Raw genomic sequence first — 16,943 nt, 5'->3', positions numbered from 1 at the left:
CACACACACACACACACACACACACAGGTGTACTGTATCCACCAGGTACAGTACACCAAAGATGGTGTCTCCTTCACAAAGGCTTTCCGTTTCCCCTTAGAAAGTCTACGTGTCATTTTTTTGTTCCTCAGTATCTGTAACATTGTCATCGATATCTACAGTATTTACGGTGCACACTGGACTCTGATAACAACACGGGTGCACTGCACACCGGACCAACTTCACAAAGACTTTCAGCTTCCACTTAGAAAGGCTACGTGTCATATTTTTTTTTACCTCAGTATTGTTAATATTCTCATAGATATTCATTTTCCAGTATACTGCAGTCCAGGCAAACACATACAGCAGCTTCACAGAGACTTATTTCCTCTTATGAAGGCTACGTGACATTTTGCACCACCGTATCTGCAGAGGTGTTAAAAGTAAACTAAAGTAAAATAAAATCTGTTTCCTTCCAACACAGGTAACTTATCTGAGTAAAAAATTAGACCTGCTTACTTGTCTTACGATCAGCTGACGGTACGCTGGTTGGATCAAGTTTGTGGTGGGTCCTTCTTGGGTTTTTAGTGTTTTTTTTTCAGTAAAAACACAGTCTATTTATCTCATTAAGTTGAATAGAGTGTAACAGCTATGCGATATCATGTGCTACAGTAGTGTTGTACTTACACCATGAATTTACTTTTACTTTTGACACCTCTGAGTATATGTAACGTACTGTATTTCTGCCCCCGATGACGGACTCACCCACTGGGCCCCCACCCCCACTTGGATCTCCCCCCAACACTTAGGCTGGATCTCAAATGGTGCACTTGTGCACTTCGGGCACTATGTTTCAGTGCGTAACTAATACGGCATGCGCACTGAAACATGAACACTAAAGTGCACAAGTGCACCATTTGAGATTCAGCCTGAGACTCCAAGCACACTTGCTTCCTCCTTCCCAGCTGGACTGTATCTGCCTTGGCTCCTCTTACACATGGAGAGCCTATGGAGAACACGTGGTGTCCTTGTGAATAATGTACAGTGTTAGTGTATATAAATAAATATATATATATCATCGCAGGTAATATAAGGTTTAAAAAGGGAATCCTGCTGAAGAATAAGCTTTGCATCCATTTAACGCCATGTGCAAAATTGGTTCAACAGACTTTATATGTTAAGGTTTTTGCTTGAGTTCAGTTGTGTTCAGTTTTCTGAATGGTGTACTACATGAGCAAGAGAGGTAGAAGGAGACACTCTCGCTTGATCTCTTGGTTTACACTATTTTTTTGGTGGTCCAATACAAGGCATGCAAGTTCAATTGGTCCAATAGAAGACCTACAAGTTTGATCAAAGGATTTTTGAATCAGTCGTTGATTTAAAGTTGAATTAATTACAAAGACAGCATTGGTAGATAGATATTGTAGATTAATTCTTTGGGTAGTTGTGTGCATGTCTCCACATGCATCAGTCCAGGCCACTGGCAGGTTGGACTGCGCCCAGGATATTATCATCTGAAAGGGCCCCCCTTCAATGTAATGGGCATCCAATCCCCCCCCCACCTCGCTTTCCCTGGGCTCCGGAAAACTGATGTTTGTCCCCTCCTGTCGGTGGGCCTGCATCATCAAGGGTCAACCAGGTGAATGGTGACCTGTGCCAAGGTGAATGGAAATGAATGGCCCTCTGTCTACAGTAGGCTACTGCACTTGATGATGTTTGTCTTTGTAAGATTCATCATGCTTTAAGCCGACATCTCTCTGAGTGGATGTGCATGCTGTGCTAGCCTCTTCAGATGAGTTCTGTTTAGGATTCTAACCAAGGGATCAATGACTTGTGTACATTACTATGTGCTGTACAGTAAAAGAAACTTGGTGTATTTTTTTTCTTGTTCATTTTCCAATCTTTCCAAAGTTTACAATAAATGGGTGCTGCTGATGTGAGTTGTGTTTCTGAATATTTAACATCACCATCATCAATTTGAATACGCCATTTGGGTAAATGTTATATTCTGTTAACCTTACTTACTTAAACTGAACCAATATTTTTTTTTCCATTAAATTTTAAGTTAGTAGTAACAACGTACAACTCGTACAAGTAACAACTCTGACTTTAGAACTATACAAAACTGATTCAACCTCAATGCAAAGAAATGACTGACGTTTTTTTTCTTTTTTTTTTACAATTTCGAGCGATGAACATTACCCCTTGTGACACAAAAAAAATCATTTGACACAAAACCACAGTTATTTTTACGGATTCTGTCACAATGTCATGATAGGGTCACATAAGAGCTTTCCACAGTGCTTATCTCATTTTGCAGAATTATCCGAGATCATGATGGTTTCTAGAGTCTGTGGAGTAACATTTCCCAATGTCAAAGTCACAGAGTACAACGGTGCTTCATCTGAACACTTCAATGGTATTTTCTGGATGCAAGCGACAAAGACATTAAAGAATGACTGGTAAGATGACGTTTGACAAGGCATATACCGTAGCATTTCAACTAACCATTTGATGAGGAGTCTTTTAAAGGGAAGGTCTTCGTAAGCAGAAATCTGACAGAGTATGGCATGGCTTGTGTTGCAAAAGTAATCATGCTGATCAAGGGGTTACTACTTGAGTCAAGAACACCACATTCCTCTCTGACATCATTAAATTGCCCGGCATTCCAGAAAGTGGTGGATGCTTCACCTTCATTCACCCGTCTCCATTTCCCATTCACCCTCATCAGGCCATTCAAAACAGTTTTTCTTCCAACAGTAAGCTCTGCTGTCAGACCAGATTTGTTCTGCATGATGGTAGCGGTAACATTTAGTGTTGACATGGATCCATCCTGAGGGACATTGCTTTGTCTCCTTCATGTATTGAACAGTCACACCTATGCCGAGTGCAAGCAGTAGAACACACAGCATCCCCAGACCCCCAACAGCCCATCTGGAGTTCCTCACTGCTGCAGAATGATTGGAGTCTAGGCCTGACATTGTCGTATGTACGGTACATTTGTTCCTTTCAGAATAGAGCTCTTCTCAAGATCATCAATATTTACGTATACAAGTAGTAGCCTATGTTCTCTGCCATCTTCTGTCATCAGCTTCGACTCCCCAAATGGTTGGACAGTCTGCTTTTTTTTGTTCTTATATTTGCTACCTTGCAGACCTCTGAAAAACACATGAGTGTGGTAAGACACTTCATGCAGTTGTTCCGGTTTTGTTCTGAGCTCAGATACTGTACATACTGTATATAGTGCTGGAGGTCAGAGACTGTAATCGTCCAGTAAAATAACATTCCTCTTTCAAGTCACATTATTTGCCAATATAAGCCATTTTAGCTTTAAACTCCAACTCCTCTCTATTTTGTAGGCCTACTTATTATTGTGCCTATACTGGCATGACACTGCCAAACACTGAGTGCGATCTGTCAAAGTGGAGGTATTGGACTTCTGTCATGTGATATGCAAAAGGAAAAGAGGTCCTGAAAGTCTTTCTGTCTCTATCAGCTTCAGCTCAACTTTCAGTTTTATTTTAACAAAATGGCATTGATTGATCTAGCCTAGTAGCCTATCTATTAATCCCAATTGGCTCTCCAAGTGGTGTCCCCCACTTCTTCTGTTCTCATCATTTATGACTATGGTCATTGTTCCACCCTGGGGGGCATACTAAGAGGCACTGGTTGGTTCAGGACTCATTTTCTTAACTAAATGATGCATGTACTGTAGTTCTATTAGCAGGACTACCAATCCTTGTTGGTTAACTAAGCCTAGCTTATCTAGCTTTGTGGGGAGAAAGGAACCATGGCACATATCCTGTCTGGGTGTAAAACCGCACTTGCCCAAGGAAGATACAGGTGGCGCCATGACAAGGTGCTCATGACACTTGCTGACACCCTTGAGCAGGAGAGGAAGAAGAAACTGCAGAAACATCCAAAGGCAACAGCAGAAATGTTCTAAGCTATGAGATAGGCGTCTGTCATTGGCTCCCATTATAGCCCCGTTGGCGCACGCAGCCAAGTAAAAGATGAATGGGAGCCTATTGGGCTAAATGGCTCAGCAGGGATTTGTGACGATTCTGTTCTCTGGTTTGTAAAGATGTGTGCACATTCTGTACCTTATCATGGAAGTTGTATTAGAAGTGAAGTTAAAGGTTCCTGACATGGCTTTGTTCTCCCAAAGACGTGTTAGTTTTGTCCTGCAACACGCTAGCATTCGGCTAATACCTGCTGGCTGAGGAATCTCTGCGACTATTCACGACCAGAGCTGACGAGAGACGTACTCTGACTGATCCTCCTAGCAGAGACATCTACGGTCACACACCTCAACCCCCACCACCGTCCAACATGTTAATTGAAGGTGCCCAAATTCTTAAGGATGAGCGCAGTCATTTCCTTTACCCCATGTACACATGCCGCTTTTCCACCACCTTAAATGCAATAAATAACAGGTGTCCGCAACAATCCTAACATAACTTTAAACACATCGACATCTGAAGTCAGACTTAAAACTACAAAACAAATGGCGTAGTGCCGTAAAGTCGATTGTCACGTGTTATGTCATTGCTATAGTTGAAATAAGGGTCATTTTCACGAATCTAACACTTGACAAGATGCAAACGTGTCGGCAAATGCTTTCACTTACTCATATCTATCGAACGCGACTTCATTGTTTCCAGGGAAAAAATCACACGGGCAGATAGTTCTAAGAGAAGCGTACAGCCCCATTGGCACCCATTCATTATTTACTTGGCTGCGATAACATAGCTGCAGTGCCACTCCTGGCCACACCAGCTAGTTGTCGTTCTTGTACAAGATTCCATTTTCTTTGGCAACAGCAATCCAGTTTGTAAGGGAAGGGGGGAAGCCACCAACCACAGCTACAGCAAAACCCAGTCTGCTGCAAATCCTGGGAATCCTCCAATCCTGGGAAATGAAGGTCGACCTGGGGGGAAGGCTGATGTTCCCGCAGTTTGTCTAGACCAGTGTTTCCCAACCTTTTTTGTCTTGTGTACCCCCTAAACATTTTCGTTGTACCATGAGTACCCCCCCAGGTCAAGTTCTATATCGCTCTCTCTATCCCAATGTAACTAAGTACCATACATTTGTTACAATTACATTTTTCCAAGTACCCCCTGCAGTGTGCTCGCGTACCCCTAGTGGTACACGTACCCCTGGTTGGGAATCACTGGTCTAGACATCCCTGAGGCCGGATGTGGTACTGTGGTCAGAAGAGGCAAAGAAGATCATCCTCATAGAACTTACTGTCCCATGGTAAGAGGGGTGTGAACAGGCGTTTGAGAGAAAAAGCGCCAAGTATCAGGACCTTCTGCACAAGTGTAGGGAGAAGGGATGGCAGGCATGACTGTTCCCTGTTGAGGTCGGCTGTCGAGGGTTCCCTGCCCAGTCGGTGTGGAGAATGTTCACAGCCATCGCAGCTCGCAGGATGGGGGAGGCAGCGGAAAAAGTCTTGTGCTGGTTATGGAGTAGGAGGGAGGAGGTTAGCTGGAAGCCAGGAGGAGGAGATGGGCAGTGACTTCGCCACCACTGCCGGCCCACCACCGGTATCCTGTTGTGGTTCAGGGCCGAAACAGCCAATGACCGGTGGACACCACCTGACGACATCAAATCCTCCTGGCCAAGACTACATTCACTCAAGGTGAATGAAGGAGAAGCATCCCCGAGTGTATATGTAATAATTTAATTTATCACTTAACCATGTTTATACCCCTGGATGTGTCATGACTCATGAGGTGATGTGTTTATCACCCACTGAAGTTGTTAAAGCAGCACTCCGCCATTTTGAGATATGTGCTCATTTTACACCTCACCTCCAGATAAAACTGAGTTTTACCGTCATTATCTCTTACCGGGCGAATAGACCAAGCGCGACGCGATTGAAGCGACAGAGAATCGCTTCTGTGCAGCAAGAGCGATACGAGCGATTGAAGCGACTAGAGTATGTCCGTTACAAGCAGAAGGCAAAGCATTCCAACATTCCCATTGGCTGTGGTCACTGACCTCTACAGTCATTGGCTGTCGCGGCTGGTCGACGAACCGCGTCATAGCTCATTAGCATAAAATAGCCAGGAGTTCAACTACAAACTGTCACTCTCGTCGTGCGAATCGCCTCTTGTCTCCACAATAGCTCTTGTTGCGTGACTCAATACAAAGTCAATTACTTCCGTCGCTCACCTCACTCTTGTCGCGCTTGGTCTATTCGCCCGGTTATTCTTGCTGTGTGTGGTAGCTTTTGTTTCTGCTGCGTTAATTGCATACACACATACAGGGAGGAATGGAGAATCGTCCTAGACTGTTGGTGAAGCTCATTTTATTTGTGGGTTTTTTTGTAACATTGGTTAAAAACCTACAAAACTGTTATTTTTCCTCTTAAAAAACAAATGTCAATGAAAGATGTGGTACATTATGTTTCATATTAGTCTTAGATGAGAAGAAACATTTTTGCTAAGATTTATGTAAAGGTTTATATGTCAAATATCCTGCGGTGTGACTGTAACATTAATGAAACCTGGAATATAATATATATATATATAAATTAACCAACAACATTTTGAATAATGTATGAAGCATTTGGCATGATTGCATAAATATTAACTTTATATTAAGATATGTGAATGTGAAAAAAAACTCAAGACAGTAATATTAACTACAAGTTCAATTTCGTAACACAAATTGTGTCCTGTGGGGTGACATGTATGTCATTGTTTGTGAAAGGGCAGCTGCAAGGCCAACTACAAGGGTCTTAAAGACTGGCTCCTAACCAGTCAGTACCTCAGTTATTGGAGAGTGCTGTGGAAGCTTAAGGTGACTATTAACCTCTTAATATGTCTTCATATTGCAATGTTTCTGTCACGCAATGCTTAGGTTCATTTTATGGTGTCCTGTGGTGTGACTCCTCTTATAGAAGGAAAAAAAGTAAAATAAAAACAGATATTAAGATTAAACACAATATCATTATCAAGTTAGCATGAGCTCAGATGTCAGTCAGTCATGTATACAAAAGGATTAAAATGGCCAAAATGCAGTGAATTTCCAGTGGTGCGACTTCATTTTCCTGCGGTGTGACATGCCTAAATTGATCTTAATTAATGCATTGGTCAACAATTCTGGTATATTTCACCCTAATGTAATAATGTTAAGTCATAATTGTTTTTTGTAAATCTCCTTGCAATTTAAATACCCAATATTGGGTTAAAGTATGAACCCAACAAAGAAGTCAATATGACCCAATAATGTGGTAGTAGGTCTGACCCAGTTAATGGGTTCTTTTAACACACCAATTGGGTCAGAATGACCCATTTAGTTGGTTTAGAGGAATGGCCCAATGTGAGGGTTAAAATATTTTAACCCAGATAAAAGGTAGGCCCAATACTGAACCAGGGCCTGGGTCAGAAAATAACCCAATTTGGGTTATTTTTGACCCAAGCTTTTTAAGAGTCTATGCAATGTGTTGATGCAGTACACATTTTCTCAAAAATGGCAAAAATTAGGCGAAATTCCACAGACCACTAAGTGCTTAATTTTTTTTCTATTTATTTCCTATTTTTTTCAATCAATTTTTTCAGGAATTGGAAAAACTTCATTTATTTTTTTGGCGTTACGCCCTTAAACGTCAACCACCCTTGTACTGTATTTAACTTTATGACCGAAGCAGACAAAACTGACAATTCTGATTTAAAAAAACTCAACTAAATTACAATGGACGTAAATGTTATATGCTGTACATTCTAACATAAGCGGCAAATACTTTAAACTTGCTTTATCAAGACAAAATGGTTTTCCACAAAATCAGGTGATTATATTTTAAAATAATACATGCAGTCTTCGTTGGTCTTTATATATTACATTTATTAAGCAAGGGAAGTGAACAATAGGCCTAAACCATTTGAATAACAGCAATGACTTTCGTTTTCCTTCAAGTGTCAACCCAGTTGGATCTCCACATTCCTGTCACATTTAGGCTATGCAAGAACATTGTGCTACAGGTTTCTAGCAACATGAACTCATAGAATTCCATGAGATGAGCATGGGCCCCTTAAAGGAGACATAATTTGTGTCATTTTCACAGATTTTGCCACAATTTTGTGATGGGGACACATACTGTAAGTGCTTTCCATGATGGGCCCACTTGCTCATTTCACAGAATGCTGTGAGATCATGTTGGTTTCTAACATTTCCAAATGTCAAAGACAAGTCACAGGGTACACCAGTGCTACATATTAACACTTCATTGGTATTTTTTCGATGCACAAGTTCTAAAGCCATTAGCTAAGGAAAAACAGTTAAGAGAGCATTTGACAAGGCATTTAGTGTGTTGCAGTTCAAATTACCATTTGATACAGAGTGTTTTGAAGGAAAGGTCTACATGTAAGAAGAAATCTGACAGAGGACGGCATGCTCCGTACTGCAATAGTAATCATGCCAGCTGCTCAAGGGGTTACCACTTGAGTCAAGAACCCCACATTCCTCTCCGCCATTATCTGGTTGCCCGTCATACCAGAAAGTGGTGGATGCTTCATCGTTATTCACCCATTTCCATTTTCCATTCACCCTCTTCAGTCCAATCCAGACAGTTTTCCCTCTGGCTAGTCCATGAATGAAGACCTGCTCCTCCCTGCTGCCGATGACCACCAGGTCTCCTCCTTGGCTCTGACAGTGTGCTCTGCTGTCAGACCAGGTTTTTGCTGTGTTATGGTAGCGGTAGCATTTGGTGTTGAAATGATAGAGCCATCCTGAAGGACATGGCTTGGTCAATTTAGAGATTCTGTCTTGGAGCTTGATCTCGGTGGCATGTAGCTGTTCCACCTGCCTGGTCAGGTTGGTGTTATTGGCCAGTAACTGATCCCTCTCCATGCTGATGTCATCATAGCTGGATAGCAGCTGCTGCTTCTCAGCCTGTAGCTGATCTCTCTCCATGCTGATGTCTTGTAGCTGATCTCTCTCCTTCATGTATAGAACAGTCACACCTATACCAAGTGCAAGCAGTAGAACACACAACATCCCCAGACCCCCAATAGTCCATCTGGAGTAGTTCCTCACAGCTGCAGAAGGGTTGGAGTCTACAGCATCTTCAGGCCTGGCATTGGCACATGTACTTTTGTCCTTTTCTTGGGAGCTCATCTCAAGATCATCAGCATTTGCATATATTTCCTCTGCCATCTTGTGTCATCAGCTTCGACTCCCCAAATGGTTGTGGAGGACAGTCTGCTTTCTTGTTCTTATATTTGGCCCCTTGCAGACCTCTAAAACCAAATTATTGTGGTAAAAGACACTTCCTTCATGCAGTTGTTCCTGTTTTGTTTTCTCTGTTCAGATTCTGTACATAGCCTAGTGTTTGAGGAGTTTCTGTAAGCATACAGTAAAATAACATTCCTGTTATTTTTGTCACAAGCTATTTTAGCCTTAAACTCCAACTTATCTCTTTTGTACTTCTTGATCTTACTGTCAGACACTGCCAGACACAGGGTGCCATCTGTCAAAGTGGAGGTATTTGGTAAGTGGAGGCCTCAATTCTGTCGTGACATCTAAAAGGACAGGAGGTAGTGAAAGTCTATCTTTTTATTAACTTCATGCAACTTTCAGCTTTATTTTCCCCCAAAATGGCAATTGATTTATCTAGCCTAGTATCTATTAAAGAGGCACTAGGTAGGATGATGTCATTTGCGCAGTGGCCATGGCATGCCTGTCGCAAAATCTACACCGTAATGAAAAAATGCGGTTCAAATAAACTCGTGGTGTTTTTCATCCCGGAATGCCAGCAGTTGATACAAATCTGAATACGGTATGTAAAGCGATGTTTTCAAATGATAATCGCTTCCCACGACACTCCCTCGGACTGCGCTGCCAAATGATGCATGTGGGGTTTTCTGACAGTGGTCCGTGGAAGTGATCACGAGAGCCATCGTGCACTTACTAAAGACTTGCATAAGCGTTGGCTGACTCGGGACCGTGATTGATTAAACTTTTAATTCTACCTGAAGCCCCTTTAATCACCACATATAAAGGATTGGTTCTCCAAGTGGTGTTCCGGCTGCACGTTCAAATTTTCGGCAATCCCGAGAATCCCGACCTTAAACTCCGGGAAAATACGCGGGAACACTGTGAGGCAATATCAGGTCGAGATTTTTTGCCGTTGATCTCATGCGGAAGTACTGTATATAACATCGAGTTCCCGAGCTGACGTTTTCAGTGAGCATCATCAACATGCCACCATGTACGCAAGGCATGTAAACAATATCACAAATGCAGAAAAATCCTCTTGTAATCACTATCAACAACAATCATTCAATTGCAGATGCACATATGTTATTATGCTGGTCTCTGACTGTTGAATTTGGCCTACTTCAGCTGAAATTATATGTTGTGGATGTGGAGGTTCAAGTGGAGGTAAAAAAAGAGAGCGCCAAAACAAAACATGCATTATCCCCTATTGTTCCGGGATCTGTGTCGTTCGTGTGCCACAGCCCGGAACTCGGTTGTCTCGTCAGCAGTGTCGTCAGCCGTCTCTGGAGCTCCAGAGAACCTGAAGGCAGCATTAGTTCACCTACAGGAAGTGGTAAATCTTCTAATAGATATACCTGCAGGCTAGCCTTGCACACCATCCTACGTACTTCCGCCAAGAGACTTCGTCTGACTACATCTGGTAACTGTTTTCTGTGGAGCAATGTTGAGCGGTAGGATTTTGTCCAGTGTTCTGACAAACGGTCCTACATTGTAATTTTATCCTACGGTAGGATGTTCTGTCAGACATGTCTGTTAAACGGTCCTACATCGCCAAAGATAGACGTCAGATATGTTTGTTCAACAACTTATCCTGTTTTTTGTTTTTTTTCTAAAATCTCCCTCCCGCTTCCTGCAATCGCGTAAGATCAAACAACCATGACCATGAATACGAAATGAAATGGTATTATGGGATGGTCAGGACCAGGCTACCTGCAGGCATCATTAAGTTAAAAAATGAAGAATCCAGGCTCTTCTATTAGATGATTTATCTCTACTTCAATGTTAACTTAACCTGGTTTACTACTGAACCAGCTTCTGAGTATGTACCCCCCCTGGATTTGTCATGAGGAGATGGGTCTATCACCCACTGAAGTTGTTAAAGCAGCACTCTACCAATTGGAGAAATGTGCTCATTTTACACTAGCCTGATAAACCAGCATAAATGTGAGATTGGATGTGTAATTTAGTCGGGCCCGATGAATAGTACATCCAAAGATTGTTGATGAAAATAACCGGTTGTCTTTCAAACCGTGCCTGTGCTTATAGGCCGGCGCTCTGACCAATCAGTGCTATCTTTCTCGTTGATGTGCTTTCCCAACTTCACCAGCTTCGTCGTCACTCCCTCAATACCCCACCCGCTTTGATTCAAAACAAATCTCTGTGTTGTGATTGGTTTGCCAGATTCTTGGCAAGCCTGGTAGGCCACTAAAACGATGCAAGGCCAGACCACTCGCAGCCAAAAAATGTTGGCGTGGGTGGTGCAGGTTTACTAGGCTAATTTTACACCTCACCTCCAGATAAAACTGAGTTTTACCTCCATTATCTTTTAGTCTTGTTGTGTGTGGGAGCTCTGGTTTCCACTGTGTTCATATTCATACATTCATACATACCTACATAATCATACATTAACACATGCAGGGAGGAAGGGAGGGATCTTACATAGACTGTTGGTAGAACTCATTTTATTCGTATTTAATTTTAAGGCCGAAGCAAATATCACACAAAATAAGTGACAATTCTGTTTTTTTTTTTAAAAACTCAACTCAACTAAAATGGACGGAAATGTTATGTTGGCCTACCATGGGCGTAGGTTTAGGGGGGGACGCTTGTGACATGTCCCTACCAATATTTAAGGGATATAAAATTGTCCCTACCAATTTTAGCCATATTATTTTAATGTATCGAAAATCTACATTGATTAGTTTAATATTTCAATATACTACAAAGTGGTAGCATTAATTAAAAAATATATATATTTTGAACTGGCTGTATTCTTTATGATATGAAAGATTCCGCGGTTTATTCGGAGATATGGCGACCCACGTCGCTACAGACTGAAGGGTCATTAGACGGCCAGGTAGGCTAGTTTCAGGTGGAAGCAGTGGTCCATGTGCTAGTGGTGCTGAAAGCCCCAACTTAAACTGCATTGGTGTTTCAACATCAGCTTTATAAGCTTCAGAGACGACAAAAAGAAAAGGGCGGTAAGTTATTTCGCCATCGCAAGCGCAACACCAGAAGAATAATATTTTGAAGACGGGCAAACGCTAAATGCGGTTGATCATGCTTGCTCATGACGACAAACAAGTAGCGCTTGCCGTGTGAGGTAAAACGTTTAGCAAAAGGAATACATTTCAAGTTGTGACTCCTCTGGCATTCTTCTGAGAATAACAGTCAACTGTAGATATTTTGTGGGTAGGGAAACGTTCTCTCATGCGCAGCTTCTCCTAGGATAAAAAGAGCCGCTTTCCTTAAGGATTCTTAAAGGAGCCGCCGCCCTTTTTAGATGCGTCCAGCATCTCTATAACAGGGTCTGTCTGTCCGTCCGTCCGTCCGTCTGAAACGCTTTCATTACATTTCCGTCCGTCTGAAACGCTTTCATTCAATTGTTGTCTGTCTGAAACGCTTTCTTTAAATTGTTCCTTCCTGTGGCCACAAGGCGGCAGACTACGGAGCGAATGCGTGCAAGCATAGCCTTTCTATACTAAACCGGATGCTAACGTTGGCGAAAAGTAGCCTAGCCACAGGCTAACTGACAAACGTGAGGCCAACAACTCAGCCGATCGTGATGTACGCCACAAATAGACCAATCGACCTCATATTTAGACACTACAATGTTGATTTCTGCCTTCGATTTTCATCAGTTAAGAAATCTAGCGTCGGATTAACACATTATTAAGGTAGTAAAGCGAGTTGCCGCCATGTTTGTTTTCCAGAATCACCCGGGTAAAGAGCTCACGTGCAGCATTCTGGGTAATTGAGTTTCACGTTATTAATGCACAAAATGCGTGTTTTTAAAAATAATGCTGCAGTGAGTTTAAAAAATCAAACCAACTGCCATTTGGAAGGGCAATGGTGCTTTTCGTTGCGCTCAGAGAGAGTACGGGAGAGAACGCGTCTTTCGTAATTGCTTTGCAGTCGTGTGCATTTGATAAACTCTGGCACGGAAGTTCACTGCTTTGTGCCTTGACGGTGAAGCTGGTATTGAAAAAAAGTCCATAATTCACCTAAAGGTTCAACCCATAAGCGCATGATTCACCCAAACGGTTTTATTTATTTATTATTTGTCGATGTTTAGATTCTTTCCCACATGCACATAATTCTGAAATGGCGTGATACTAAAGGTTGTTAGGCCTAATAAATGTCTGGTAATTTGTAATGTAGCCTACTTCATCTAGGCTATGTGAAATTTCAAATCATAGCCTATGGTTCTTTTCCAAATCCAAGAATGATGATAAGCTTATTATACCCTAAACTGCAAAAAATAAAGCCATGTCTCGCCATTTTGCTGCCTTGCTGCCTGCCACAATATTTGGAGTGTCCATGATGACCAATAAACAAAAAGTACATCCTCGGGGGGCGTTGACAGGCTAGGAGGAGGCCAGGGGGGCGTTTGGGCGGGAAAATGGCATAGTTGGAACTGGCATAGAGGGACGCATCTGTTGTCCGCCTGTCGGCCTTGTTTTCTCTCTCTCTCTCTCTCTCTCTCTCTCTCTCTCTCTCTCTCTCTCTCTCTCTCTCTCTCTCTCTCTCTCTCTCTCTGCTATGTCCAGGCCCAATAGAAATGCTGAATCGTTGAAGCAATCTTGTTTAAATGTTTGATAGATGTAGCCTATATGTATTTTACATGTACCACTTATAGCTCTGTTTATTTTGGAAAAAGGAGATGAGCCCTCGTCTAATGTGCCACCTGGCTTAAGAAAAACCTCTTCTCAAGACTTACCTTTAGTCATTATTTTGGTAACGCGCACAGCCTATTTGAGCGAATTTTAAAATATATTAATGTATATAAATCTGGTAATTACAGTGGGATTAATCTAGATAAAAAAAAACACAAATGAAATGAAATTGGGTGGGGGGTGAAGTTGTCCCTACCAAAGCTCACACACAAACCTACGCCCTTGAGGCCTACTGTACATTCTGATACAAGCAGCAAATATTTCAAACTTGCTTTTTCAAGACAAAACGGTTTTCCACAAAATAAGGTGATTATATTTGAGGAGAGTACATTCAGTCTTTGGTGGTATTTATATAGCCTATTGTGTTTATTGAGCAAGGGACGTAATGGCAATGGCATTCTTTTCCCTTCATGCGTCAACCCAGTTGGGACTCTCTACTCTCTCTCTCCTGAATTTACCCCTGGGGATTAATAAAGGTACTCTACTCTACTCTACTCTACTCTACTACATTTCTGTCACATGTATGCAGCAACACTGTGCTAAAGGTTTCTAGCGACATGAACTCATAAAATTCTGTGAAAAGAACATGGCCCCTTAAGGGAGACATCATTTGTGGCATTTCCACAGATTTTGCCAAAATTTTGTGATGGGGACACAGACTGTAAGTGCTTTCCATGATGGACCCACTTGCTCATTTCACAGAATGCTGTGAGATCATGTTGGTTTCTAACATTTCCAAATGTCAAAGTCACAGAGTACAACAGTGCTTCATCTGAACACTTCAATGGTATTTTTTGGATGCACGTTCTAAAGCCATAAAGGAATAGCAGTTAAGAGAGCATTTGATAAGGCATATACTGTAGCAGTTGAAATTACCATTTGATGCAGAGTCTTTTGAAGTAAAGATCTACATGTAAGCAGAAATCTGACAGATGACGGCATGCTTTGTACTGCAATAGTAATCATGCCAGCTGCTCAAGGGGTTACTGTAATGTGAGTCAAGAACCCCACATTCCTCTCTGACATTATTTGGTTGCCCGTCATACCAGAAAGTGGTGGATGCTTCATCGTTATTCACCCATTTCCATTTTTCATTCTTCCATTTCAGTCCAATCCAGACAGTTTTCCCTCTGGATAGTCCATGAATGAAGACCTGCTCCTCCCTGCTGCCGATGACCACCAGGTCTCCTCCTTGGCTCTGACAGTGTGCTCTGCTGTCAGACCAGGTTTTTGCTGTGTTATCGTAGCGGTAACATTTGGAGTTGAAATAGATCCATCCTGTAGGACATGGTTTGGTCAATTTAGATATTCTTTCTTGGAGCTTGACCTCGGCGGCATGTAGCTGATCTCTCTCCTTCATGTATTGAACAGTCACACCTATGCTGAGTGCAAGCAGTAGAACACACAGCAGCCCCAGACCCCCAATAGCCCATTTGGAGTAGTTCCTCACAGCTGCAGAAGGGTTGGAGGCCACAGCATCTTCAGGTCTAACATTGTCATACACGTTGCACTCTATTCCTAGCCTCGCGACGCCATCCTCTGTACTCCACCCAAAGATTTTGGCTCCGCACATCGTCTGGCAAAAGCCTCGAGCTCGGTTCTCTCAGTGTTTCGCCAATCAGCAAACAGTTGAGAGTGGTGACGTAGATCTCACCCGCGAGCTCCGTTACTGATTGGTTAAGGTAACTATATTCACATTTTCGTTTTGTTATTTGTATGCTTTAGCTACGCTATAACATAACAGGCATGCACAATATGGGTTTCAATTTGAGTTTGGAACTTCAATTAATTTAAATGATAGAGTAAAATCAGACCATCTCCCATCGTCCACAGAGACGGATTCCTCATGGCTTTTGCCAGACTGATTGACGGAGTCAACAGTCGGCTATTCGCCCAGGCTACTCTATTCCCACCGAAACATCAGAACTCATCTTAAAGTCAGCTGCATTTACGTATATTTCGTCTTCTTCCATCTTCTGCATCTTACGTCTGGAATGGCCGAAGTTTGTTAAATGAAAGCAGTCTGTCTTCGTAAAAAACCTTTGTCTTGTTCACGTTGGCAACATCGACTCAAGAACAAGGTTAAGGAACTGCCTTTTCATGCATTAATTATCTGTTCATCTGGTCTTTGCGCTTCCTTGTGAATCAGTCACTTCCCTTTTTTCATTCTTCCCATGAAACCAGGGCCGCTGCTAAGGTTTTGTTCTGGAGACCCCCTCATGATTAAATAATAATAATAATAATAATGATAATAATAATAATATGTTTTTTAGTCAATCTCAATTTAGGAGTCCCCACTTTTGGGGGCAAAGAGATTGAGGCCTTAAGCGCTCTGCTTTATAGCCAGGTCGTGCCCTCCTAGTGACGCAACAGCTTCTGCGTTGCTACCGATCAGGTCAAGAGTCAATGCAAGTACTTTCTGAGTTACTGCAAATACGGGAACTCCTCCCACTTTGTTGGGAAGCAAACAATCATTAGCAAACGAAGGGAGGCCATTTGGGAAATGCTGTTTGGGAAATGTTAATTGTTATGCTCTTGGTCAGACCAAGTCTCGAAGGGATTTGAAAGTCGATGATAATCAGGCTACTCTGCTTAATACTCATGCCTAGCGGCAGTCCTGCATGAAACAAAGATGCAATATAGGGCCTGTTGTAACATCATGCTGTGACTTTTTGAACTACTAAGTTGCACGCATGCTCGCACGCACACACATACCGTACACACACACTGCAAAGAGTAGTTGGTAATTATGAAGTTCAGAGAGACTGTCAACCTCTGCATGGCAGCGGCCGAGGAATCTTCCGAGAATCTGAAGAAGACTGTTGAGGTCGAAACGTTATCCTGCCATGAAAAAACAAAACACAACAAAAAAGGATTCTAAGTGTTCGGACTCCTCACTCTGAAAACTACAGGCCTTTTCTACTGCATCCCATTGCTTGTTTTACTTTAAAGGGTTAGGCCGGCTCCACACCAAGGCGTCGAGGAACGGAAGAGACACGATTGAGGTCTGTTTATTAGCCTCAGCTCAACTTTCAGCTTTTTTTTACCCAAAAGGCAATT

At 42.3% G+C, this 16,943-nt stretch overlaps 1 protein-coding gene across 1 annotated transcript; it reads right to left on the bottom strand.

The window, feature by feature from the left end:
• Nucleotides 1-8,346: 8,346 nt before the first annotated feature.
• Nucleotides 8,347-9,144, bottom strand: LOC134457209 (CD209 antigen-like protein E). The gene has a single exon (XM_063209099.1). It carries the CDS (start codon nucleotides 9,142-9,144, stop codon nucleotides 8,347-8,349), a length of 798 nt encoding a protein of 265 aa, XP_063065169.1.
• Nucleotides 9,145-16,943: the final 7,799 nt, after the last annotated feature.

The sequence above is a fragment of the Engraulis encrasicolus genome, chromosome 1 (assembly GCF_034702125.1).
Source record: "Engraulis encrasicolus isolate BLACKSEA-1 chromosome 1, IST_EnEncr_1.0, whole genome shotgun sequence".
NCBI classification, from domain to species: Eukaryota; Metazoa; Chordata; class Actinopteri; order Clupeiformes; family Engraulidae; genus Engraulis; species Engraulis encrasicolus.
Note: the sequence above shows the minus strand (reverse complement) of the source record. Positions and strands in the feature narration are given on the sequence as shown.